The sequence below is a fragment of the Protomyctophum parallelum genome, assembly GCF_964188405.1.
Source record: "Protomyctophum parallelum genome assembly, chromosome: 4".
Classification (NCBI taxonomy): domain Eukaryota; kingdom Metazoa; phylum Chordata; class Actinopteri; order Myctophiformes; family Myctophidae; genus Protomyctophum; species Protomyctophum parallelum.
In genome coordinates this window covers 9,900,676-9,927,936 of record NC_139700.1, presented here as the reverse complement: position 1 = coordinate 9,927,936, position 27,261 = coordinate 9,900,676, and the positions used below count along the sequence as shown (strand labels likewise).

Here is a 27,261-nt window from a genome sequence, read left to right as displayed (position 1 = left end):
GGTGCACAATTTCACGGAAATCACGCGATGTGTTCATGATTTGCAGCATTTTGTTTGAAACTGAGCACTCCTGTGAACTTTGGAAGCCAATGTTAACCAATCAGGATAGAGTCTGAGAAATCTGAAAGACCCGTTTCGTTGAATGGCTCTAGAGAGACTGTGTAGCAATTTGCGCGATGTTTGGACAAAATCTGTAGGTGTACTGTGCAAAAACTTGTTTTGCACAAAGCAGCCTCCTGGTGGCGCTATAACAGGCCGTCCTGGAAAGTTTGGGGCAGAGGTTCATCGTTGGCATCCAGGGAGTGTGTGTGCAAAATGTGGCATCGAGCGGGTTAACGGTGGCCGAGATTAGCTGTTCACGGACACACGGACACACAAACGGACGGACGGGCACGCGGACGGACGGAGTGCAAAACATACTCTCCCCACATGCCTTCGGCCTGGTGGAGACAATAATCATGATATTATGAGGTGATTGAGTAGAAGCCATCCTTGAGAGTCATGACTCGTGAGCACCTATGTTTGATTCTGTCTATGCCAGGGATTACCAACCTGTGCGCTAGAACCCACTGGTGGACTGTGAGCACATTGCAAGTACAGTAGGCCGCCAAATCATTGGAAAAACTCTACGATTTCAATGATAATATAATAACATTAATATTTACACTGTATAACCATATGTATCTGTATTCAGTATGTAGCATTCCTGGTCTCGGTCCTAGCACGAGAATAGCAGAGAACAACACCATTGGACAAGTTGTTATCGCGATCACCATTACGGAAGGCGTGACTCTGAGTCTCACTACAAACCCAGGGAATCTATTTGAGATCATTGGCACTGATCTCACAGCAAGAGCTGTGTTGGACTATGAGGTAAGCATGGCAATCTCTCAATTAAGGCTAACCACATCCAATGATCAATGTATGTCACTGTGTAGTAGATTATTTTGTCTCTTGACTATACCGCTGCTATTAAGTGATTAGACACCTGTTATCTAAAGCAATGAAACGAACCTGGCAATTAACGTGCTTGTTTTCTTTATAGATTGAAAACATTCACATTGTTGAAGTTTCATGCAGTAAGGTTACCGAGCCGGTAAGAAGTATTTTAATCACCATCAAGCACTTATGCATGGATCAAATTGTTTAATTAAGTAATTGGATATAATTTCACTGATTTGTTGATTATTCAAATAAATATTTGATTAAGGAATATAATATGCCTTTTGTATTCATTCTGTATAATCAGCAAAATGTAGATTTTTATGTTAAACATTGAGGGAAATTAAGATTCTGAGATTTAATAAAAAAGAGTGCTGCTTATCAACTAACTGTTTAATTTATCGATAAGGTTATCAATTAATACATTCATTTGATCATTTGCATTCCTAAAATGAACCCTTAAAGTTAGAAATTTCAACCTTCTTTGTTCCAGGTTCCTCTAACTCTAACGATAATAGTTGAGGTGATTGATGTGAATGATAACCCTCCAGTCTTTACTCAAAGCCAGTACAATCTCGACGTCACGGAAGTGAGTTCATCAGTTTTCAAATGTACTTTGGATCACTATATCTATCCATCCATCTCTAGATCACGTTGTAACAGTGTTTACTTGTCTCCACTTTTTTTAAAGCTGTTACCTAAAGACACAGTTGTTGGTACCTACACAGCCACGGATAGAGACTTTAACACTCAAATCTACTACCGTCTAATATCAGAACCTGTAAGACCTCAGTTTGTTTATTCTACTGTATATTCAATTCATAGTGTAACCACTGCACTGCACTGGGAATATCTCAAAATGATTTGTATTGTATTTGTATTTCCACAGGAGGGATTTGCCATGCAATCACTCACCAGTCCCAACATTATTGTCAATAAAACCTTCGACTATGACACGATCAAACAAGCGACCCTGACGTTGTATGCTCAGGTGAGTACGGGACCACTCCCCAGACCACTCTGTCTCACCTGCAGTTATACTGCAGGTAAATGGTGCATTTATATAGCACTTGCATTACATTCACCCATTCATACACCGATGACGGAAACCATGCATGAAACCAACCATGCAAGGTACCAACCTGCACATCGGGAGCAATTAGGCCCCGGGTTCTTCAGAGTCATGCACTTCGACACGATCTCTGGGGGAGCCCGGGTTCGAACTGGGAACCTTGTGGTTGCCATCCGGCTGCTCTGACCACTCTACCTCTGAACCACTGCTGCCCCACTGGGTCTTCTTGACTCTATCATTCTCAGGCCAGAGGAGCCTGGATTATTCTTTGCACATTTTTTGCCAACATGGTCAACTGGAGCTTTAAGATGCTTATTATTAGGCTATTAGGCTATTATTATTATTATTATTATTATGCTATTATTATTATTTATTGAGATTCTGTATCTTAAAGTGAAACTTCAACCTTTTTGCAAAAAAATAATATGTTAATGAGGTTTAGAAGATTTAGAACACTTTACTGGGGGTCTTTATGTGTGTAAATATGTGGTTTTAGATTTTAGCAGTGAGCCCTGCAGTGTCTCTGATGTCATCGACACTGGGCTCACTTACTTCCTTTATTCAATAAATGACTAAAATGTTATTCAGCCCCCAAAAGAAACTAAAACAAAAGAGAAATCCCATCTCATTTACTTCCTTATTATTATTTTCCTTTTTAGGATACTGCTCCAGTATCTCCACCAGTTGAACCTTCATTCACAGCCACAGCCACCATCCAGGTCACCATGGTGGATGTTGACAACCGGCCTCCGTGGTTCCAGCCGTGTACCCGGTACACTGATGAGTGGGGCACAATGTGTGTAGGGACAGGCTACACCGGACATGTCAACTTAACCCAACAGGAGGTAACATTCCTGTCCCGCAAAATGGATCACTTTCAGAAATATTTGTTCAATCAGGGAACCTCAGTGCAGTTGCTGCCGGCCTTTAATTGGGCCGCCTCAGCATCACGCTTTCATTCACATGATTCACTCAGCCAATCACACACTCACACCATCTTCATACCGGCTACTTTAATCCGGAGGTTTGCATTCCTCTGCCTGCTTCCTTGCTTGCTGCTGCTGTATCAGCGTGCCACTGTATACAAACCTGCTGCTCACCCACCTCCACCCCAGCTACCACCTGTCGTTTTGGATCTACTGTTTAGGTACGGGGATTCGGAGTCCCTATTGACTATTATTTATTTTTGTATTTTACAATGAAATATGGAGATAAGACTGCTGCTGCTGATGTAGTAATAATAATATGCCATTGACTAAACAGATTGAGAGGAACAGTAATCATCTGTAGATGGCATTGACCACAGTCTCATTCTCTTTGCAGGAAGGTCCATTGCCTCTGGAACCAGGACCGGTTTATGCCATTGATGGCGACTTTGGGATAAATGAAGAGATACAGTACAACATTCTAAGTGGTATGTTGCTGCTAGCTAGCTAATTTCAGTTTTTCCACACTGCAGAGTAACACCCTCCAGGTGTTTAAATCACACCTCAAGACTTACCTATGTTCCTTGGCATTTCCAAGCACAGTATGAGATGTTTTCTGATTTTTAATGTGAAACTGTGTATGTTGTTTTGAATGAAGTACTGTAAAGCACAACGTGGTACAACGTTGTTGTTTTTAAATGTGCTATATAAATAAAGGTGGTATGGTATGGTCTTGTAACAACTGGTATTGTCCAGGAAATGAAGACGGCCTGTTTCGAATGGATGCCAACAGTGGACACATAACAATGACGAGAGTGGCAAACGTTGAAGGCCCAATTCAACTGACTGTGTTGGTAAAAATACGATACCATGGCCTCCGTTATACATGCATTCACCAGAGCTGGATTAGCACCTCCGAGCCGAGGGCCCCTCGGCACTGAAGCTCGAAGGAACACCCCTGCACATGCACGCGCGGACCTGTACATGTGTGCTTTTTTGGTTGTTTTATGTGGTCATTTTGGCATATTCCCGGCCGCCTTCCCCGCCCCCAGAGTGAAAGCCAGGCAGTAACTAATACATAATTTTTTATTGTATTTGATATATACTGGATGGTGGACGCACATCTTTCATTCCACCAGAATCACTTCTCCACCTGTCACCTGACCTCACACCTTGCCCACCTTGAACAGCCAATCGCAATAGCGCATTGTGGCTGCTTTACACACAATTGCACTTTCAGCTGCATTCTCACAACTGTAAAGCACTCATTTTGACTCATCTTTTAGATCATAACAATAATGCACAAAGTGCCCATATGGTCGATCCGACCCTGCACCAGCCTGTCTCATCTCCACTAAGCAGGGGTCATAAATGTGTATAGTCCGTGACAAGACTTGGCCTCGGCCATGGCAAATTCTATAAAAAAAATTCTTACACACTCATAATCTTACAAATGGAACCAAATGGACCCGTTGGTTCCATTGTACACTCAGAGTTACAGACCTGTACATTCAGGGTTAATAACTATTCATGTCCGTGGCAAAAACTGGATTTTGACCAAAAAAAACACAAGCCAGCATGGCAATGACCCGTGCCGCTAAGCATTATATCAAGTTAATTTAATCCAACCACAAATAATACAAAATGTACATAAATTACTGTGTTGTGCGCAAACATAGCAGATCCACAAGCTCACAACAGGTAGCAGTGTGACACGTTGTGAGCTTGTAGATCGGCTATTTTTGTTGCGGGACACTTAGGAGTGTAAATTAACTAAGCATTATTTTATCGTGTGGATTTACTCATGAAGAAAATGCACATGATTTGAGCACTAAACTCTTTCAATTCCAGGCTAGACAGAAGGTCAACGTCTTTCAATTGGCCACCACATCGGTCACCATCAACGTTCGGACTGTGACTCTCAATCTCAACCCTCCGTGGTTTGAGAAAGCACAATACAGCGGTTTAGTCCTGGGAGTGGGCACCATGGCTCTGGATCCAAACGATGACAACGTGCCTCTCAGGATTCAGGCTAAGGATGCTGACTATGACGGGGTAAAATACAACAGAGTAGAAACAGGTTTTTTTTGTGTTCTGGGGTGAACAAACAGTCTGCAAAAATAGCAGACAAAGCTGTACGAGCTTGTATATCCGACACTACTATTGGTCCGACAGTCATTAGACCGACAACCTACCTCAAACCCCTTGTTTCACTCAAATAATCTGGCAAGCTAGCTTGTCACCAAAACAAAACACAGATAGCATTATTTTCGCTGGCAAAGTGGTTAGAAAGAGGGAGTTTAGGATCAGAGGAGGAAAAGCATTGCTCTCTGCTGCCAAAGGTCGTCAGGGGTACTTTTCTCTGCTTGCGTCGAGGAACGCTGCTTGCGTTGTGTCGAGTTGGGGATCGTTCCCAGACGGACGACGTAAGGGACGGACTGTAAGCGAGAAATTTCTCTCACCCTCCGTTGCTTAGCGCTTTCTGCGTCTATTACGTTCGACTCTGTAAAGCACTTACCGGTAACTTAACCATAACCGCAAGCACAGGAGCAGCGCATGTTCGAGTGATAGTCCGACCGTTGTTCTCGCATGCCTCCATGTTGGACTAAAGGCTCATACATAGTCTGGATTCTCGGTGGTTAGGTGAACACCGAACTACAACATGACGTCACGAGCCGCTGTGAAGAGCAAACCACCATGCACCACCGCTCCAGCCCTTCTCTGTTTTTACTCACCACCGCTCAACGTTATTTCAGCTCCGGTGGTCAGCTCACCACCGAAAATCGAGACTTTGAATACCGGTAGGCCTTAAGGCCTATTCATAGTCTGGATTTTCGGTAATGAGGTGACCACCGCTCCAGTGGTGAGCTGATCGCCGGAGCTGAAATAACATTGAGCGGTGGTGAGTAAAAACAGAGAGATGGGCTGGAGCGGTGGCGGTGGTTTGCTCTTCACCGTGGCTCGTGATGTCATGTTGTAGTTCGGTGGTCACCTAACCACCGTAAATCCAGACTATGTATGAGCCTTTAATGCTCCGTCGGAATTACCATCGGATACCTAGGAAGTAGGAACATACTACTGGACCTATAGTATAGACCAGAGCCATAGCCAGACCAGAGCCATTATTATCTTGTTTCTGGATTCTATAGTAATTCATTTGGGGTTCCATTACCAAACTGCACATTTAGCTGCTGCACAGAGGTGTACGGTAATTGGGGGGAAGCGGATGGACGGTCATCTACTACAGTTGAGCAGGTTTGCAACGCGTGTCGTGTGATGAATGAGAACTTCACCCTTGGGAGAAATCTAGTTGTGTTCTGTTCATTGACACAACCACTTGATTAATGCCACCATGCTTCTTTCAGGGTGTGAATCCTGCCATTAGGTATGAAGTTGTGGGGAGTACCGATTTCTCCTTGATAGACGGCTTCTTGTTTATGACGAAAGATCTCCCTGCATTTGATGTTGTTACCTTCCAAGTGAGTTCACTGTCCACTGTCTTTACATCATGCTAGTTTAACCACTTTCAAAGTTTCAACCTGGTGTTCCTATTTTGGACATGACAGTATATAGCGTAGACGAACATGTAAAAAGAAAACATTAAACTATTAATTTGTTTAGAACTGCTCATTAAAAGATGCCACCATTTCTATCTATTGTCTCAGAGGAGGGCTGTGGACAGTTCAGAAACCTGCCAACCAGTGACATTATCGGTAGGCAGGTTTGGTGATTTAAAACAAACATTTTATTTGTTTGTTTATTTATTTATGCAAGAACAATTGCTTCTATTTCAGCATGCACAATTTCCAGGAAGAGAAAGACTGTATAGTTTGTATTAGCTTAGATTCCCCATCGAGTACATCATTGGTACTAGTAGTTTTGGCACTAGTAGTAGGCAGGTTTCTGAAATGTCCATAGCCGACCAAATGAGATGCAGAGTATGTAGATGGAAATTGTGCCATTTTATAATGAGCATTAGTGTTCCTTTAAGTGTTAACCCATTTGACATCAGCACTAAACTCAATTTCATGTTAAGGTGAAGGCAGTGGACTCTGCGACTGGAGAATCAACTACAGCAGGACTTACACTAGTCAGGTAGGATGGATAAAGTCTGAGTATATGGCATTCACAATAGAATAAACTGGCACTGCCACCTGTTTTCCATTTATTGCTCAAACATAGTACAGTATGTTGGACAAACCAAACCCTGATGACAAAAGAACACGCAGCTTAATGGAAAATCTATGATCACATTTATTTATTTATAATACAAAAATAAACTGTTTTCCATTTATTGCTCAAACATACTATATGTTGTATGGTTATATTCCGAATAAGGTTTTAGATTAAGAAAATATTTGAGAAATGCATTTTTTTCTTCATATTTATAAAAATATGAATGCATCAAGGAATCGACTCAAAGAAAATTTTAACTTTTTTAAGTTGACTATTTAAAAATAGCAGATATACAAGCTCACAGCGCATCACTTCGGTCTGGGCTGCAAGCTTGTACCGTACATCTGCTATTTTAGATTTTTTTTTTAAATGCCACTATAAGCATTAATAATAATCTTTATTGTCCCGAAGGATATTCATCTTCACAGGTCTGTTCAACACCAACAACAAAAGTAGCACATAGTACAGAAAAACATTACACTAAGACAAAAATACAAAAACATGAGTTCCCCACTGTGTACATAAACCCTCCTATCGGCGGGGCAGTTTGTTTAATGCCGCGATGGCTGATGGGACGAACCTTTTTCCAGGGTAAGGTTCTGTATCTTTGTCCTGATGGCATGAGGTTGAAGAAGCGATACAGGGGATGATCAGTGTCACGTGATATTGAGAGTGCTAGCCGTGTGATGGCATTATTGTTCATATCAGAAAGTGTTGGTGTGGGAAGTCCGATAATCTTGGAAGCAATACGGGTAATACTGAAAATTTTGTTTCTGTTAGGCATGGGTAGTATGTTGTAAAAACATGCGGAACAGTACAACAGAATAGGTTGGATAATGCTTTTGTACAATAATAAAAGAAGATGAGGAGCAACAGATAATGATCTTAACTTGCGGATTACATGAAGTCTTTGCTGAAAACGTGACTGGATAGATGTAATATGTTGATCAAACCTAAGTCTATTGTCCAGGGTGAGTCCAAGATATGTGAAACTGGCAACCTGTTCTATTGTCTTACCATTAATGAAAAGTGGGTTAAGTCCAGTGTGTGTTGTTACAATGACCAGTTCTTTTGTTTTGTCCACATTCAACACTAAATAGTTGTCAGTGCACCACTGTGTAAAATGAGAAATGGTGTATCAAGTTAATTGAATCCCACCACAAATAATACAAAATGAAAATCGTAATCGTAATGGGTCAACCCTGCAGAAGTAAGTACATTTTATTTATAGAGCACTTTTCAAAACAAAGTTACAAAGTGCTGTACAGTAAAAACAACAATATAAACAATCAAGTTAAAACAAGGCACAAAGGAGCAATGATGGTCAAAATAAAAGTTTACAAGATAAAATGTAACCTAAATAGGTGAGTTTTTAGACCTTGAAACCTTCAACAGACTTTTAATTGATAAGGGTAGGGTGTTCCACAGTGTGGGAGCAACCACTGCAAAGGCCCGGTCCCCCTTGGTTTTCAGTTTTGTCACAGGAATATTCAGGAGGCCTTTGTCAGAGGACCTGAGGGGTCTTACATTTGGTTTTGCCACCAGTAAGTCTGTGATATAAACTGGGGCTAGGCCATCGATTCTGGATTTGATAGGGAGCCAGTGTAGTTCAGCCAGTACCGGTGTTATGTGTGCTCTGCGGTTTGTATCGGTGATAATTCTAGGGGCTGTATTCTGTACTAATTGTAGTTTGTGAATAGAGGAACAGTTAAGGGTAGTGTACAGTCCATTACAGTAGTCGAGACGGGATGAAACAAAAGCATGAATAATTTTTTCCAGATCTTCAGAAGTGAGGATGGGTTTGATTTTTGGTATTATATTCCTTAAGTGATAATAACATGATTGGGTGACCTTCTTTACGTGGGGCTCGAAGTTCATGTGTCTATCGAAAAAGACACCCGGATTTTTGGCAGTGTCAGTCATGTTGGAAGCCAGTGGGCCCAAGGCAAGCCGGATTGTGTTAGTGATGTTTTCGGGGCCAATGACATGGATCTCTGTTTTATTAGCATTCAGCTGAAGAAAGTTAAGTGCCATCCAGTTATTTATTCCAGCTAAACAATCACGCAGGATATCAATTTTGGGAGAAATATAGTTGGGTATCATCGGCGTAACAATGATAGGATACACATTCAAAACTATAAGCGCAACATGTAAAGGGAGAAAAGGATTGGTCCTAAGATGGAGCCCTGGGGGACCCCACAGGTCAGAGGAGCTGAGGAGGAAACATAGTTATCGACAGCGACAGACACACTTCTATCTGACAGATAGGAGGAGAACCATTCCAAGGCCAAACCACATAGACTTAGACCTACCCACTGTTTGAGCCTGCCAAGAAGGATGGAGTGGTCAATCGTGTCAAAAGCTGCGCTTAAATCAAGCAAGAGCAGCACCGAGCACTCACCAGCATCGGCCTTCATAATAATGTCACTAGAAACTTTAAGAAGAGCGGTATCTGTACTGACTGAAATGTATCAAAAATATTATTAATATTAAGAAAATGTAGAAGTTGGTTACAGACTACTTTTTCCAGAACTTTAGAGATAAACTGGAGTTTGGAGATGGGTCTGTAATTGTTATGGGCTAGTGGATCAAGGCTTGGTTTTTTCAGGAGAGGTTGAATAATTGCATGTTTGAAGGAATTGGGCACACAACCAGAGGATATGGAACGGTTGATGATAGTCAAAATGTAGGGCAGGGGTCCTCAACTAGAAATGATGAAGGTCCACAAATATTTTTTTGAATAAGACAGAGGTCCGGTCCCATGCGCGGCGTCCATCGGAGAGCGGGGCTCTATGCCCGTTTAGTATGGTCAAGCCAAGCTTATACAAATCAGATCGCCTTCCACCCAACCAATAATGGGGTGCAGAGTGCAGGCCCGGAGTGGAACTCCAAATCAGGCCGGGAGTTATACGCCCTTGGCAGGCCACACTGCGCGCGCGTATAGCGTGCGCCAGAATTTTGGGGGCCCTTGGGGGACATTTTGGGGGCCTTTGCAGCAATTTCACATGAGAAATGTACCATCTGATGTTATTTATATTATTAACTTTTTTTTTTTTGGGTGGTCCGCAAAGAGGTGGTCCGCCGCGGTCCGCCAGTTGAGTACCCCTGATGTAGGGGCTTAAGCTGTTAAAAACGGCTTTTAAAAGTGGAGTGGGAATAGTGTCACCAGGACTGGTAGAGGGATGCATTTCTGTGACAATTGGGATAAGCTCTTCTAATGAGATTGTACTTAATTGTCACAGTGAGGGAACTAGGGGGTTTGGACCCGAGGACATGGCTGGGCTGGGAGCCAGCCTTGCGGTCCTGCTGTTCATCTGCCTGGTGGTCATCGGAGTCCTAGTCTGTAAGCTCCAGAAGGGGGAGGCAGCCTGGAAGAAGATCATTGAGGCCTTCAGACTGATAAGGTAGACACGGTACCGTAATGGTTCAACCCTGCAGAAGGAGTGAGGTTTGGACCTCACTGCGCTGGGCGCAGCCATGTGGAGGCTTAATTTTTTCACGTACAAACTTCTCAACTGGGATTTCAAATAGTGGTCCATAGACTGTGTGTAGAATGCTTCACGCAAATTGCTAGAAAATCCCAGCAGAAAATCCGGTATAAGCGTATTTCAAACTGCTCAAAATGGCTGAAAATCTGAGGGCGGAGCTTACTGGTAAAAGTGACCGATGTGTTCCACATGAGTCAAGGCACATGCATGTGTAAACAAGATCCATGGCACTTGGCCAAATGAGGCATGATTTAGTTATTTATTTAACTAAAATTACAAATTATAATTGAATAAATAAAAAATATCCTACTCAGGACAACTTTTACATTTACTTTTTACATTCAGTATTTATTTTTCCCTACTTCCCTTCCAGCTGGTCCAGGGTTGAAGAAGGCATGAAGGAGGGTGTTCAGTACACCAACGATGCCAAGGATGAAGTGGTCATCATCCCGGGTACAGGATAGAAGGGACACGCATCTATCTGAGACAGAATAAGGAGACTGAAGGAAATGAGGAGAGAGTTGGTTTTAGAGGATTAAGGCCATTGAGTGGTCTATAAATTAACTTCTGAGATTAAGTGTGGGGTTCTAAATATGAATCATGTATTGACAGACATGTATGAATCATGTTATCAATGTGTTATTAGCGTTATCATTAATTATTTTTGCAATAAAGGCATAATGAGGCTAGACATTTGTATTTTATTTTATATGCATTATGCAGTACATTAACATTAAAATAAACTTAATCTGGGAAGTCTTATTTTGGATTTTCTCTTTTATTATATTTTTTATGTATATATAATAGCAATTATGAAAATTGCTAAATGTGCAACTTTTAGCAACCATTAGGCCTATAGATAACATTTCTATCATACAAGTTTATATTCATCATCATTTCTGGGTTCATGGAATTTCCAGTAGACTACATGACAGTATATATCTTTAAAGTGTATGCATTTTGTGTCGACACCCTCTGCTCATGTAACATGCTTAAAAGGAGAATACGACCACTTTGTCAGTTGGGCGTAATTAAGCCTTGTGTGTGAGTACGTGGCCTGCTGGCTGGCGTGACTCGTGAGCCTTAACCTGTGTGCTGTACTCTGAAATAAACATCGTAACATCTCATCTGCTGACTGCCGTATCTCACAAACTTCATCGAGTGCTCTCCCAGTTTTAACAGTATTCCGAATAATAGAACTAGAGTGTATGACTGCAGAGGCGCAACACGGACTGAACGCTAGGGGGGGATATAGAGCGGCGCCGCCGAAAAATCCGTCCCCCCCGTCACCCCCACCACCCTAGCGGAGGGGGGGATGGGGGGGTACAAAAACGGGGGGTTATGGTTAGGGTTTGGGGTCGGACTACAGAGAGGTTGTTCCAGTGACTCAATGCACATACAAAACTGCGTTTTGGCACAGTTATTATTATTATTATTATGAATTACCTGGCTGTGATTCCTAGTGTTAAACCCATGCAACTCAAGAGGAAAGAAAACCTGGCTGCAGCTTACCTGGTGTTGACAGTTGTGCTTTCATTAGCAGTGTCGATCTCCTCCTTTCCCCATAAATCCCAAAATGGTGTAATATTAATAATATAATTCCCAAAGTGGGGTCAGGGGACCCCCAGAGGTCCTTGAGCGAGTTCCAGGAGGTACAGCTACATGATAGTTTGGAACCAAATGGACCCTTGTGGCATGTCGCTCTCAGTTTTTTAAATTAACATTGATTTTACATTATCAATTGGAGTTACAAATGGCATTAAAATAGGGTCCGTCCGTCATTTTTCGCGCCGACGAAATGAAAGCCTGCATGGGTATCGAGGCTATCCGTAGCCTAATTACAAATTAAGCATGTCAAACTGCGGGTCCTTGAAATTAAACGGGTTGAGAATCACTGCAGAGCTGTATAAATCTTCTCTTATGGGGGTCCTTCTCTTCTCTTCAAATGGGGGGGGGGGGGGTCCGCGGGCTAATACGTGTCCATTCGGGGGTCCTTGACACCAGGGGCGCAATAACCGCAGGGACGCAGGGGACGAATCCCCTGCCAGCGTCACATTGGTCCCCCCCAGATGAGTTAGGGGGTCCCCCCTGGCTCCAAAGTTATCTTAGGAGTAATACTTTTGAAATCCTGCGTTCATAAACGCGATATATTTTGAAGCATATATTTGATCCACCCCTGTTTAAATCCCAAAATGGTTTGGCCCGTTCTGTGTTTTCGGAAGTTTGGGAGTTGTTACACCGCCATCAGTGACCCAATGTGCTTTGCACTCTGTAATGATTCTAATAATACAGGAACAGGATTCAATAGGTCACCGCTTTTGGTGTCACGCACCACTTTTGATAAGTCGTGTATTGGCTATCAGTAGATGAATGCATTTACGTTATCCTTTTCATGTCAAGGACCCCCAAATGGACACGTATTAGCCCGCGGGCCCCCCCATTTGAAGAGAAGAGAAGGACCCCCATAAGAGAAGATTTATACAGCTCGGACGGACCCTATTTTAATGCCATTTCTAGCTGTGGGACTGCAATTGATAATCAATGTTAATTAAAAAAACTGAGAGCGTCCACATGACGCCACAAACTATCATGTAGTTGTACCCCCTGGAACTCGCTCAATGTCCTCTGGGGGTCCCCGGACCCCGCTTTGGGACTTATATTATTACACCATTTTGGGATTTATGGGGAAGGAGGAGATCGACGCTGCTAAATGCGCTAATGAAAGCACAACTGTCAACACCAGGTAAGGCGCTGCAGGTTTTTCTTTCCTCTCAAGTTGCATGGGTTTAACACTAACTACATTAAAACATCCTCTCCTGAAAACCTCCCAGGTGTTGTACATTTTATATAGGATAGTGTGTGGATACGCTGGTGCTTCTTCAGGGAACCTGAATCACTGAAACTCTTGTCACAATGCACCCATTAAAGGGCAGTATTTGTTTTTACACTGGAACAGGATATTACACGCAAAATACGAAATGTATACTATTTATTAACCGAAAATTGCGTACAATCAATTCAAAATATTAACAATTATTATCAAAGACTGACACACACACACACACACACACACACACACACACACACACACACACACACACTTGATATTACTGCAGGCCTATTTGTGAGGACATCAGAACAGTGGTGGAAAAATGTTTTACTTAAATTCAATCACTACTGCAATGTTGGTGTACTCCGTTACAAGCAGAATTAAGTCTCTTATTCAAAATGTACTCAAGTAAAAGTACAAAAGTATCGTCATCAAAATGTACTTAAAGTACTAAAAGTAAAGGTACTCATATTGCAGAATGTCCCATGAGTTCAACATGTGTAGAAGATCTTTGGAAAATTGTCTACAAGCTCACAATTGTGAGCTTGTTTCAAATGGCCCAAATGTATATAGGGCTGGAGTGGTTCATGTATGTATTCTAATTAAAATTTAAATGTCCAAAGTAACTAAAGTTTTCAAATTGTAGTGGAGTAAAAGTGAAAACTTTGGCTCTGAGATATAATGGAGTAGAACTAAAAGTATTGGAAATGGGAAATACTTCAGGAAAGTACAAATACCTCAAATTGTACACAAGTACAGTACTTAAGTAAATGTACTTAGTTACTTTCCACCACGGCAAATACACGCACACACACTCAGACATTTCACGTCACGTCACATCACGGCACGGCGCGCACACATAATCACACAATCACACACACACACACACACACACACACACACACACACACACACACACACACACATACTGTAAATGGAATCAAAGTATCCCCAAAACAAAGACAACGAATGAAGGCAGTTTGAAAATGTTTTAGCCATGATGCCTATTGTATGAATTATTTCCAAAGTCAAAATAAACATTCAGGACAGACATTCCCATACCAGCGAACACTATGAAGAGTTTATGTTGTTGTCTGAATTCAAACAAGTGGTGATGTTGTCGGAAAACTTCTTGTCTGCTTCCTCTTCTACTTCTTGGTTGCCATGGAGATCCAGGTCACTGTCGACGTGTTTAAACATCTCCGTCTCTGTGTCATCCTTCTGCTGTCTCCGAGACCAGGGTGTGAAAACCTGCTTCTTCCTTTAAAGCACACACACACACACACACACACACACACACACACAAAGAAAATTGCAATAATCCTAATATAAATCTAAAAGTGGCTTCTAAAACGGTTTCAACATTATGAGATTTGTGATCAGTTTATTTGGCCACCAAGTGGCGCCCATTGTTTATGCCTAGTCACCGGGGACTATGCAAGGCAGAGGCTACATACACCCCCCTGAGTCCATATTATAGACACACATGTGCTACACCACCACATAGGGAGTTCTGTGTTCGGTGTCAAGTCTGTCGGATCGCCAGTCGTCCAGAACCAGCACAAAAGCCTCTGCCCAGGCTCCGGACAGAACAATGATGTTCTGAGGTCACAATGATGGGCGACCTCGCCCTTTATTAGCACCCAAACGGGCACTAGCTGTTTTAGTTCCTGTAAAAACAAGAACTTGAAATGTCATGTCATTTTGACCGTTTATTTATTTATTTTGAAGTTGCTTATCTTTGCCCATGAAGCTTTCAGAAGGTTCCCCTTCCATGCACCATCACCATTCTATCATCTCAGAAATCTTTGACATCTGAAACATTTTCTAAATATGAATTTAAGAACATGCTTCTGTCTCATTTTACTTCAGACATGCATGCTGGTGTTAACAGAAGGTAAGGTCCCAGCCACAACCAGTTCACCTGGCACCTGCTTGTCTGCATGCCTTCATGGGTCATTTTGTATTTAGGATCAAAGAAACTGGTGTGCCAAACTCAAAACTTAAAAGTCTTCTTACTATGATGGGTGCCACCCACAAATTAAGGCAAGAATACAATACAGAAATAGGAAATAAAGTTATCAGCCCTTGCACAGCAGCGGCAGGAAACTGATGCATTTTTTTCAGCATTTCTGAGAAATGTGTGGGGGAGAAAAGTTGTTTTAGGAAATGCTGTATAATGCATGTCACGCCCAAACATGTGAACTTGCTTGGTTTTGTGGATATGGTTAATGTGTTAATCTCTTAGGGTTTAGCCTGTCTATTCAATGTGCACTTTTGCTTGACTGCTTTGCTTGAGTCAGATATAGTTTGACTGGGTTAGAGGTGAAATCAAATCAAACCTAGTCTTTAGCTAATTTGTATTTTCATCCCATGTCAGCAGTGTTGAAAGTACATTTCTCTCATCTTCTTTCTGGTTTTAAAGGACAACTTTAGTTTTTTTCAACCAAGGTTCATGTTGTAGGTTGTTATTAGAGAAAGTAAAAGATGAGTGTTATTTTTTTCTTTCGTTTTAGGGATTTTTTTTTAATGATTTACTATAGCCCTAATAAACACCAGGAAATTACATCTGGCCACAAATAAATCACAGGATCTACTGAATGTGAAGGTAGCCTACTGGGGGGAAGCCACACTGTGTGTCATAGGCTCAATGTCAGTTTGACACATTCAGTAGATCTCGTGATGTTTTGTGGACAGATGAAATTTCCAGGGGTTTATTAGGACTATAGTAAATAATTAAAAAAGAAATTGCTATAAAATGTTGTAAAAAAATACATATTTAGCCCCATGCTCGAATGCCCCCGCCTCCCTGTCAAAAACAGCTAAAATCCCTAAAACGAAAGAAAGCAGCAAATGAAAAAAAAGAACACTCATCTTTTAGTTTCTCTAATAACAACCTAAAACATGAACCTTGGTTGAAAAAAAACTAAAGTTGTCCTTTAAAGACGGAAACTATTAAATTAAAAATACATAAAAATATTACCATTGTAAGAAACCACAAAACCAAGAGTGTCATCTCATCTGTTACTGTATGTTGTATTGGTTCTTAACATGGTGTCTGGGGACCACCATGGGCCCTTGAGCGGGTCCAGGGAGGTCCACAGCTAATTATTGGTAATTAGAAAGGGACCTGGACCGGCGGACCCCTACAGGACTCTGACCTCCGAGTGTATAATTGAAACCTCCTAAAAGTCTAAAAGAGTAGGGAGGCCACCACACCACACTGGGCATGCACTCTACAGTATGCTGTAGAGTGCATGCTGGAATTTGGCGGAAGTAGCAGGATTTTGGCGGAAGTAGTGCTCAAGGAAATGACGTTGACGCTTTACAAATCTGTTTACATTCTCTGTGTATGAAACGAGTCTTGTGATTGGTCGGAAAATATCGTATCCAGGGAAAATACATCTGACGGATGTTCCAGCCCGACACTTCTGGCTATGCATTCTATATGCTCTCTCTGCCTTAGGTTGTGACCAGGCTTTTCTCTCTCTCTGCCTTAGGTTGTGACCAGGCTTTTCTCTCTCTCTGCCATAGGTTGTGACCAGGCTTTTCTCTCTCTCTGCCTTAGGTTGTGACCAGGCTTTTCTCTCTCTCTGCCTTAGGTTGTGACCAGGCTTTTCTCTTTGCAGATGAGTAAGGCTGGGACCGAGGCTTGGAAACAACCCACACAGAGCACCATTCAAATCGCAATCACCATGCAGTACTCAAAAAGACAAATAAAAAAACATGATTTTTCATTATGATGATCCTACATGAATAATTACTCACAGTTTGAAGTACCACACAGCGCCTGCTGCTGTCAGCAGAAGGAACATTACTGCAAGAACGATGAGTGCTTTAGGTACTCCTGAGAAAAAGAATACAATAAATTGCACACGCTGTTTATAGGAGGAGACAACCTATCAAATGTGTTTTTTACTTTGTGGCCAAGACTCAAAGCCAGCAAGTTATATTGCTCTGAAAATGTGAATCAATTGTTCCGTTTCTCTTTTAAGTTCAGGAGACAACCTCCACAATGAGGTTGGGATTAGACTTTACAATAGAATAGAATAGAATCTTTATTGTCATATTGCCTTTTGGCTTCACTGTGGCAAAATTAAAAACATCCAAATATTAATATATTCTAGTACAAAAGTCCCTAGTTAAGCACGCTCTATTGCGCAACCAAGATTCGGCACAAACAAGGGACTAAATTATTTTCGCTCCTATGCCACCAAAATGTGGAACGCCCTACCAACAGTCATTGACTCCTTCAAAACCGCTCTCAAAGGGCACCTACGGATGGCTGCAATTCGAAACTGGCCCCTGTAAAATCTGAATCCCCCCCCTTTTCCCCTCACTGTATATGTATCTTTTCCCTTTTTGCTTCCTATATGATGAATTCCTGTTCTGTTCTTTAACTATATAGAAGTGTCTATTTGTATGTCTCTAAATGTTTTGATGAATTGAACAATGTGGACCCTGTTGTAAACAAGTGTAATGCTTAATTGGGTCGTCCACTCACAGTTAACATCTTTGTATTGAGTTTGTGCTTGAAATGTACTGTAATTCTGCAAACTGTTAATAAATATTTCAATCAATCAATCAATCGCTATTCGCTACTGACAATACAACACAAAAGGAGGGACGGGTGCAGACTCACAGCTTTCTTTCAAATGTCAAGACGAGACCATATACGGATGGCCGTCTGCCTCTAATAACTTTACTGACATTGTCAAACAGATAAGTAGGGATGTCCCGATCATATATTTTTTCTCCCGATCCGATTCCGATCGTGAGTATGTGCTGATACCGATATTTCCCGATCTGATATTTATATTTTTAATAGAACACATATGCCACTATCACAACAGTACAATATCTAAAATCCCGATCACGTTGTCCGATTCCGATCATTTGAAAATAACGTGATCGGCCCCGATTTCCGATCACGTGATCGGGACAATCCTATTGATAAGTAAAAAGGCTTGAAGACCATTTTGATTGATGGTTCTAATTTAACCATAATAAGGGAATACTTTTATTTTAATATCAATACCGTAACTATATAATGTAAGTCTGGACCAAAACCTTAAAACTAATAGAGACCACCTCCAACCACTGTAAAATGTGGTTTGAAATAAACAAATTATCATTAAATATCAGTAAAACTAAATTCATTATCTTTGGCAATAAATAAAATATAAATGCTCCAATCCATTTAACAATCAATGATATACAATTAGAACAAACAAACTATACTAAATTCTTAGGAATCATTATTGATGGAAAACCCACGTGGAAGCCACATATTGACACTTTAAAAATCTAAAATCTAAAACAATCGCAATATTACACAAAATGAAAAGTATCATTAACAAAAAATCACTCCAAACTCTGTACAGATCCCTACTACTGCCATATTTAACATATTGTGTGGAAGTGTGGGGAAACACTTATAAAACCATAGTTCATCCCATCTTTATGCTACAAAAAAAAGCTATTAGAATTGTAAATTTGTCTGACTATCATGCACCAACAAACCCACTCTTTATTGAAAACCGTACACTGAAACTGCAAGATTTAGTCAACCTCAACTCTACTGCAATAATTTACAAGGCTCATAATAACTCACTTCCAAGCTGCATGCAGGAGCTGTTCAAGCCAAGAGAGGGCAGATATGACCTCAGGGGAACAGCTATGTTTAAAACAACAAAGGCAAGGACTAACACCATGGGGAGATGTATAACTGTGATAGGAGTGAAACTGTGGAACCAATTGGATAACGAGCTTAAATTGTCTAGGTCAATACAAACATATAAGATAATTGATACATATATAGCAGCAGGACAAACAAAATGAGAAAACGGTTGAATGGGTGCTTGGCTGTATATATTTGTAAAAAGAGAACAAAAACAAATATGTATACATTTTCATGTATAGACATTTAGATAAGTATGGTTATATTTAGAAATCTATTTATAATTATATTTATGTTTATATTTATATTCATATCTATATTATTATATATTATAATATAGTATGTAATGACAAATGTAAATCAACATCCTGTTTACTTTTGTTATATTTCTTTTTCCTTTTCTGTTTTTAGTAATATTTCTATGATATTATACTCTTTTTTTTTCCATTTGTGTTTTCATAAATTATGCTACTGTGATAATTGACTATTATTATTATTATTATTATTTGTATTATATAAAAAGGTGGGCAAAATAAGCTTTATGCTTCAGCCCATACCTTTTCGGTCAGAACTAGTCACTGCGTTGACTAAGTAATGTAATATAAATTAAGCAATGTAAATTGCTTAAACCTTTGTTTATCTGTTTTGTAAAAATGACCGAAATAAAGATTCAAACTCAAACTCAAACTCAACTCAGATGTGCTACAGTAATTGTATTAACATACTCTACCATACAAATTGTTTCAAATTAATTTGTATTAATTGAAAAGTCCTGGATTTCAGCTTCCGAATGAATAACACATACTGTACCTCCCATGGAGGTGTCGGCAGAGCTGACAGTCTGCAACGTCGAGCCTCTGGGGTGGTTGCGGCTGACTGGAGGTGAGGGAGATGGAGTGAATGGGGACAAGGTGGTGACTGGAGGTGGGGGAGGTGGAGTGAATGGGGACAAGGTGGTGACTGCAGGAGGTGGGGGAGGTGGAGTGAATGGGGACAAGGTGGTGACTGGAGGTGGGGGAGATGGAGTGAATGGGGACAAGGTGGTGACTGGAGGTGGGGGAGGTGGAGTGAATGGGGACAAGGTGGTGACTGGAGGTGGGGGAGGTGGAGTGAATGGGGACAAGGTGGTGAATGGAGGTGGGGGAGGTGGAGTGAATGGGGACAAGAAGTTGACTGGAGGTGGGGGAGATGTAGTGAACGGGGACAAGAAGGTGGAAGACAGAACAGTCAAAGAGGAGGAGGAGAAGAAACGAGTAGGGATGAAGGTCAGCAGGGTGCGAGAAAGCAAAGGAGGTGCCGTGGTGGAGGAAGCAGATGTCTTTGTAGGAGAGGTTGGAGAGATGGAGGATGACGTGGCTGCAGTCGGCGGTTTTGATGTGAGTGTTGGAGGTGAGTTTGAGGTTACAGGAGCCTGCAGCTTCCAGCCTGGTGTTGATGTTGATGGTATTGAGGCTGGAGGCTTCATTTTCGTTGTGACGGGGGGAGTCACTGCTGTCGAGGCATGTACCTGTGCTGGCAGTGTAGTGGTTGACTTAGAGGTCAGACTCAGTACGCTGTCGGTGGTCATCGTCTGCGTTTGCTTCAAATCTGCAGGTGATGAGGTAAAAAAAGCTTGAGTGTTACCCGTTACGTTAACCGGTACAAGAAGAATAGGGGTGGAGAAAGCAATATGGCTCTACCAACTGAAGTTGTGTTATCCGATATTTTCCAGTGGAAAAAAAATCCCAAATCATGTCAATTGAATGATAGGGTCATAAGTGTCATACTGTATGTCCGTCCCTGACTTCGCAGAGGAACTAACACTCATTGCTATGGATACCACCCGATATCATAACAAACACATCTTCATATGGAACAAAAGTGTCACCCCCCCCCCCCCCCCCAACACACACACACACACACACACACACACACACACACACACACACACACACACACACACACACACACATACATACACACACACACACACACACACACACTGATTGATTGCTTCCTCTCCTGTGTTTGACATGAACATGTGCACTGTGCAGCATTGCTATGAATAAGAGGGTCTGCTAAAAAAAAAAAACTTGTAATAATGAATATTAAAGTCAGAGGAATGACATACAGTAACAGTGAGTCAAACTGATTTTGAAAATGTTTTAATTGATTGGTAAATATAGCCTACCTGATGCTGGGAAGCAGAATGCAGCAAATGTTCTGGTTAGTGCTGCCTTCCAGACCACCAACCCAATTTTGCCCTTGCCACATTTATCGTTAGCCGATATACGTGGGATGACGGCAATCTGTTCATCTATCCAGCCATACCTGTTTGGACAGTAAAAACAACAATGTTATATTTATGTGACAATTGGCGTAAAGGTTCAGAGGGAAACGGCATGGGAGATTCACCAAAAGTAAAAAATCTATTCATCAAGGCAGATGGCTTAAGGTTTCTTAATTTATTTTCTTTCTTTCTTATTATAAGTGTCTTGAGACAAGTTGTTCATCATAATGCATTTTTTCTTGAATTAATTTTAAACGCCATTGTCTATTTTTTGAACCATGAGATTGTATTCCTGTCAGTAAATATTTACAGTGTGTGTTCGTGCATGTGTTCGTGCATGCGTTCGTGCGTGCGTGCATGTACTGTATACATATTTTGAGATATTCTTTATGTAAATATCTTTAGCCATATATTCCTCTGTCTAGCTGCCCCACCACACTCAGCCTACTTGCATGTCTCCAGTCCATGTTGAAGTGCTCTTTGCATCTGAGCTTTGGTCGCTAAGGCAGCATTCTGAGATCTGCATGCATCTTTGGCTGCACTGGCATTAAATATATCCAGAGGGGGCTCAGGATATATGAAGACCCCAGTGACTTCTGGACAAGACAAAAATATCATATTTTGTTTGTTTGTTTCATTCTTGTTTCATTCATTCTATGAGAAATATTTAAAATGTTCAATAAAGATGTGTGAGCCTGGCTATGTACCCACTTACAGTATAAAATAAAAATATATACACATTATACCTACTATTTTATGCATTTCCTATATCGTAATTTGACGATGACATATTAACAATATAATTTGTATTGTCAAGCAAATATGAAAATATCTAATCTAACAATGTTTGCTGACGTAACTTGTCTTAAATTGACTTATTTGCTGCATGCAAATCTTTGCTGGGTTTCCTGTGAAATGTAACGTCCTCGCGCATACACAAGACAAATATCCTACCTTTAATGTCTCCGCTGTCCAATGGCAATGACAGTGTACTGAGTGCAAAAAACAATAGCAGTGAGAACATGAAGAGCCAGTCCATTGCCATGTGTTTTTCTGATAGCAGAAAATGAATGTGTTGTTGTCAGGATCTGAACAAAAACTAAAGTGAAGCAATTGGGTGATGGCCGTTGCTTCAGCACTAGATGGGAAGAGGAAGCAATGATGCAGGAAACCAAGGTCAAAGCTGCTTGATGCCCCACTATCACAGAACGGTGCCGTGTCATTAGTCAGAAAGTTCATTGTTCCGAAATTACTATCTCTAACCCTAACCTAAACATAACCGCAAGCATGGGAGCAGTGCATGTTCGCCAACCTTAATGCATGTTCGGACTAACGTAACTTCGGATGTAAGGGCTCAAACAAAGCTCTTTGTCAACTCCAACTAATTCAGAATGCTGCTGCTAGAGTCCTGACAAAAACTAGAAAATATGACCATATTACACCAATCCTAAAATCCTTACATTGGCTACCAGTGTCCTAGAGAATTGATTTTAAAATTGTATTACTTGTCTATAAATCTGTTTGTGGCTTTGGGCCCAGCTACATCTCAGACATGCTGAAGCCATATGAGCCCTCCAGAACCCTTAGGTCATCTGAGGCTGGCCTACTAGTAGTTCACCCGATAGCTGGAACAAAACATGGTGAAGCAGCATTTCACCATTATGCACCACAAACCTGGAATAGCATTCCAGGTTACATGATTAGAAAATCCCCAACCATAGCCGTTTTTAAGTCCAATTTAAAAACGTATTTATTTAACATTGCATATCCCAATTAACTGTGTTTCTATTAAAGGTGGGAGTATCTGTTGTAATGTAATGTAATGTAATTGTATCTATTATAATCTGTATTCATTTTAAAGTGCACTGTTGCACTCTGTATTTGTTTTTATTCTGTAAAGCACTTTGAATTGCCTTGAGTATGAAAGGTGCTATATAAATAAAATTGCATTGCCTTGCCTTGGGCAGTTTCCTACAGAACACACACCTAAACACGAGGCAAACCTCTACACCAGTAGCAGTAAAATCCTTAAACCCATTCTGACCTGACGTCAAAAAAAGTCTTCTGAAAGAATATATATTCAAAGATTTGTGCCACATTTTCACGATTTTACAAAAATAGCAGACCTACAAGCTCGTAAGACAATTTTCATATTTATCTGCATGGGACAGTCTCTCTAAAGGGCCTGTCTCTCAGCTGTCCGGACATCCTCAAACAAACAACCCCTAAGCCAAATGGCAATACCCAAAGTCTCGGCCCCTCGCTCACCTCACACTGGATCACTCCAGCATGGGGGTGTTATGGTGAAATTGGTGACCTGCCGAAATGTGACCATCTTCTGGACTTCACACAACTTACATGGAGGTCTATAAATACGTGGCCTAAATACCACTAAATGTAACTCTACTCTGCTAATAACAAACTGCAACGATTTACATTCAGACACGGACATTATGTGATTGTCCACACGATTGTCAAATATTTCAGCAGGTCACCAATTTCACCGTAACACCACCATGCTGGCATGGTGCCACCCTGGAGTGACCCTGACCTGGAGTGACCGAGTGTGAGTGAGGCCAAGATTTTGGGTATTGGAATTTGGCTCTAGAGCAGGCTATAGGCATCGTAATAGCTACTGGCTATCTATTGATAAAAGAACAGATGGTTTGCTCACATTCTGTTGGTGCATGTCAGAACAGCTAATTGTGCTGGCCCTTCCTGACTGCGTCCAATTTAGAGCCTATATAATAAGAGCCCTGCAGGTAAATGTACATTTGTGTCGTCACTCTCGTCAGGCCGAAGGGATGATTATGCCTCGATCTGCTCAGAAACTCGGGAAAGAATCTCAACTCTTTGTGCACGGCAAAGGAGAACACATCCTCTCCTGTGTTAAATTTACTTTACTTACTAAATTTACTTACTAATGCATGCAATCTATGAACGGAAATATGAGTGAGCAACTAGCACATTTAGGCCTACAACATACTGTAGGCCTATATACATTCCAAAATGGTGTCCTTCACAGGAAAATAACAGACAAAGAGCAACAGGTCACACAGAGTGCATGATTTCTGGATGGGTTTGCGTTTCTGCCAGCATCAGCATCTTTCACACAGTTATGTTTGGACCCACTGCAGGCCCTTCCTGTGCATTGCTTCTCTCTATCTCTCTCTCTTCCGCCTATACTAGTTCTCTTACATTGTCTGTTCCTCGAACTATTATTCTTTCTGTCACATTCTCCCTCTCTCTCTGTATGTAACCCTCTTTCAAGCACACACAGGCGCACGCACGCACACGCGCACACACACGCACGCACACACACACACACACACACACACACACACACACACACACACACACACACACACACACACACACACACACACACACACACACACACACACACACACACACACACACACACACACCGGGTCGGGTCATACCAAAGACTGTAAAAATGGGAACCAATGCCTCCCTGCTTGGCACTCAGCATCAATGGTTTGGATAGGGGGTTAAATCAACTAACTAATGATTCCCGAGCGGCTCACGCTGCGGCATCGAGACATCACCGCTCCAAGAGATGGGTCAAATGTGGAGAACAAATTTCACTCTCGATCCCGACGGCCTTTACTGCATGCCACCCGCCCATCTTTCTCCCCATTTCCTGTCAGCCTATTGTCTATCAATCCATAAAAACCATATATAAAATAAAGGCGAAAGCCACAAAAAAGCCAAATTTTTAAGAAATAGTAAACAATGATGTACCATATGACAGATTAACAAACCAGATTTAGAGACATTTGCACAAGTGATGCGACACTGAGAGCCAGTGGTGAGTGCTGCTGATCACCACATTTGACCACCAAGCTTCCATGGGTCAGCAAGGACACACACATTAACAGAGGAAATAATGTCAGATTGTTTCCAGTCCATATGCGCCTGCGTCATCAATTTTTGTATTTTTTAAAACTTTATATTTCTTCATCCAAACAGTCTTAAAATGCCCTCCACTGGACAGAGAGGAAACAGGTCAAACTAGAAAAAGTGCCCTTCTGGGCACAGGTCTCCACCAGGAGGATAGGGATGTAGGACATTGCAGCTTGCCTTCATCTGGTGGTTGGGTAGCAGGGCAACACAAATAAACGAGTGCATGACGCGACTTGGCTTGTTGTAGCGCCACCATCAGGCTGTTGGAAACTGTCAAGTGGCATTTCTTCCTCAGCCTAGTGGGAATATGCGTGCACAGTTTCATCGCAATCGGACGCTGCGTTGAGGAGTTGTGGCGATTTGTACAAAGCGGGCTACTCCTGAAAACTGTAGGAGCCAATCGTGGCCAATCAGGATGGAATATGATAAATCAAACAAACCTGTCTTGATCACATGACTATGGAGATCATGTGTACCGATTTGCGTGAAATTTGGATAAAATCTGAAGGAGTAATAATAGAAAATGTGTTTTACATATGTCGGCCTCCTGGTGGCGCTATAAAGAGCAGATGTGAAAAATTCCAGGCAAAGGTTTTTCCTTGGCCTCTAGGGAGTTGGCATACAAAGTTATCCACAGATCCGTGCAGTTAGAGGTAAAACACTTTTCGGCCAGTTATAGCGCCACCTTGAGGCTGAGTTGAAATTGTTCATGTGGCATTTCGTCCTCGGCCTAGTGGGAATGTGGGTGCACAATTTCACGGAAATCACGCGATGTGTTCATGATTTGCAGCATTTTGTTTGAAACTGAGCACTCCTGTGAACTTTGGAAGCCAATCTTAACCAATCAGGATGGAGTCTGAGAAATCTGAAAGACCGGTTTCGTTGAATGGCTCTAGAGAGACTGTGTACCAATTTGCGTGATGTTTGGACAAAATCTGTAGGTGTACTGTGCAAAAACTTGTTTTGCACAAAGCGGCCTCCTGGTGGCGCTATAACAGGCAGTTCTGGAAAGTTTGGGGCAGAGGTTCATCGTTGGCATCCAGGGAGTGTGTGTGCAAAATTTGGCATCGACCGGGTTAACGGTGGCCGAGATTAGCTGCTCACGGACAGATTAGCTGCTCACGGACACACACACACACACACACACGGACGGACGGACGGAGTGCAAAACATACTCTCCCCCCATGCCTTCGGCCTGGTGGAGACAAAAATGAATGCCGTCATAGGTGAGTCTAATCATTAGACTCACCTACGATGGCATTCATTTTTTAAGGGGGTTACTTTGCATTAGACTCTAATGCCCCCTTATGTAAGCATGACTGGCAATGCAGAACAAGAGAGTGACTTTTCAGACTGAGAGGTAATGTGCCCACTCAGATGTAAAATAAATATTGATTACATCTGGGTTTTTTTTATTGTGAGTTTGAATGAGTTTATAAATCAGTACATATTGTATATGCAAAAGACTTTTAGCGATTATTATTTTTGTCTTATTTCCTATTTTTCCCAATTTAGTCCCTTCCCTTTTACTGTAGTCCCTTCTTGTCACATGAACCAGCCCTACTGTTTCTTTATGGAGGGTGCAGATGAGCACATACATGTGATGCGACTATAGTCTGCTTCTTTACACCTGACAGTGAGACGTTTCACCAGGACGACGTCGTAACACACAGGAATACACAATTACACACTATTGCTCTTGGTTCAGCACCCTGCTGAAGAACAGGCTCTCTGACCTCTAACCTGAGTCACAGGCAGCTACAGAGGTCACCCTCCTCTAACAGATTCACTCCAATACACGAACACAGCCAAAGCGGATGTTTTGATTGATTGATTGAAATATTTATTAACAGTTTGTAGAATTTACAGTACATTTTAAGCACAAACTCAATACAAAGACTGTCAACTGTGAGTGGACGACCCAATTAAGCATTACACTTGTTTACAACAG

At 41.6% G+C, this 27,261-nt stretch overlaps 1 protein-coding gene across 3 annotated transcripts in view; it reads right to left on the bottom strand.

Annotated features, from left to right (window-relative positions):
- LOC310857514 (uncharacterized protein) overlaps positions 1 to 22,476 on the bottom strand; it is a 28,499-nt gene extending 6,023 nt beyond the window's left edge. Inside the window, exons 1-6 of one of the 3 annotated variants that reach the window (XM_083763216.1) lie at positions 22,338 to 22,476; positions 21,832 to 21,979; positions 21,285 to 21,424; positions 19,925 to 20,701; positions 17,203 to 17,281; positions 14,374 to 14,695 (exon numbers count right to left, since the gene is read on the bottom strand). In XM_083763216.1, the coding sequence (XP_083619342.1) occupies positions 14,506 to 14,695; positions 17,203 to 17,281; positions 19,925 to 20,701; positions 21,285 to 21,424; positions 21,832 to 21,979; positions 22,338 to 22,428 (1,425 nt within the window). In that variant the 5' untranslated portion in view covers positions 22,429 to 22,476 and the 3' untranslated portion in view covers positions 14,374 to 14,505. Of the gene's footprint in view, positions 1 to 14,373; positions 14,696 to 17,202; positions 17,282 to 19,919; positions 20,702 to 21,284; positions 21,425 to 21,831; positions 21,980 to 22,337 lie in introns of those variants that run through there. The other 2 variants (XM_083763217.1, XM_083763218.1) reach the window with 2 other exon arrangements.
- Positions 22,477 to 27,261: the final 4,785 nt, after the last annotated feature.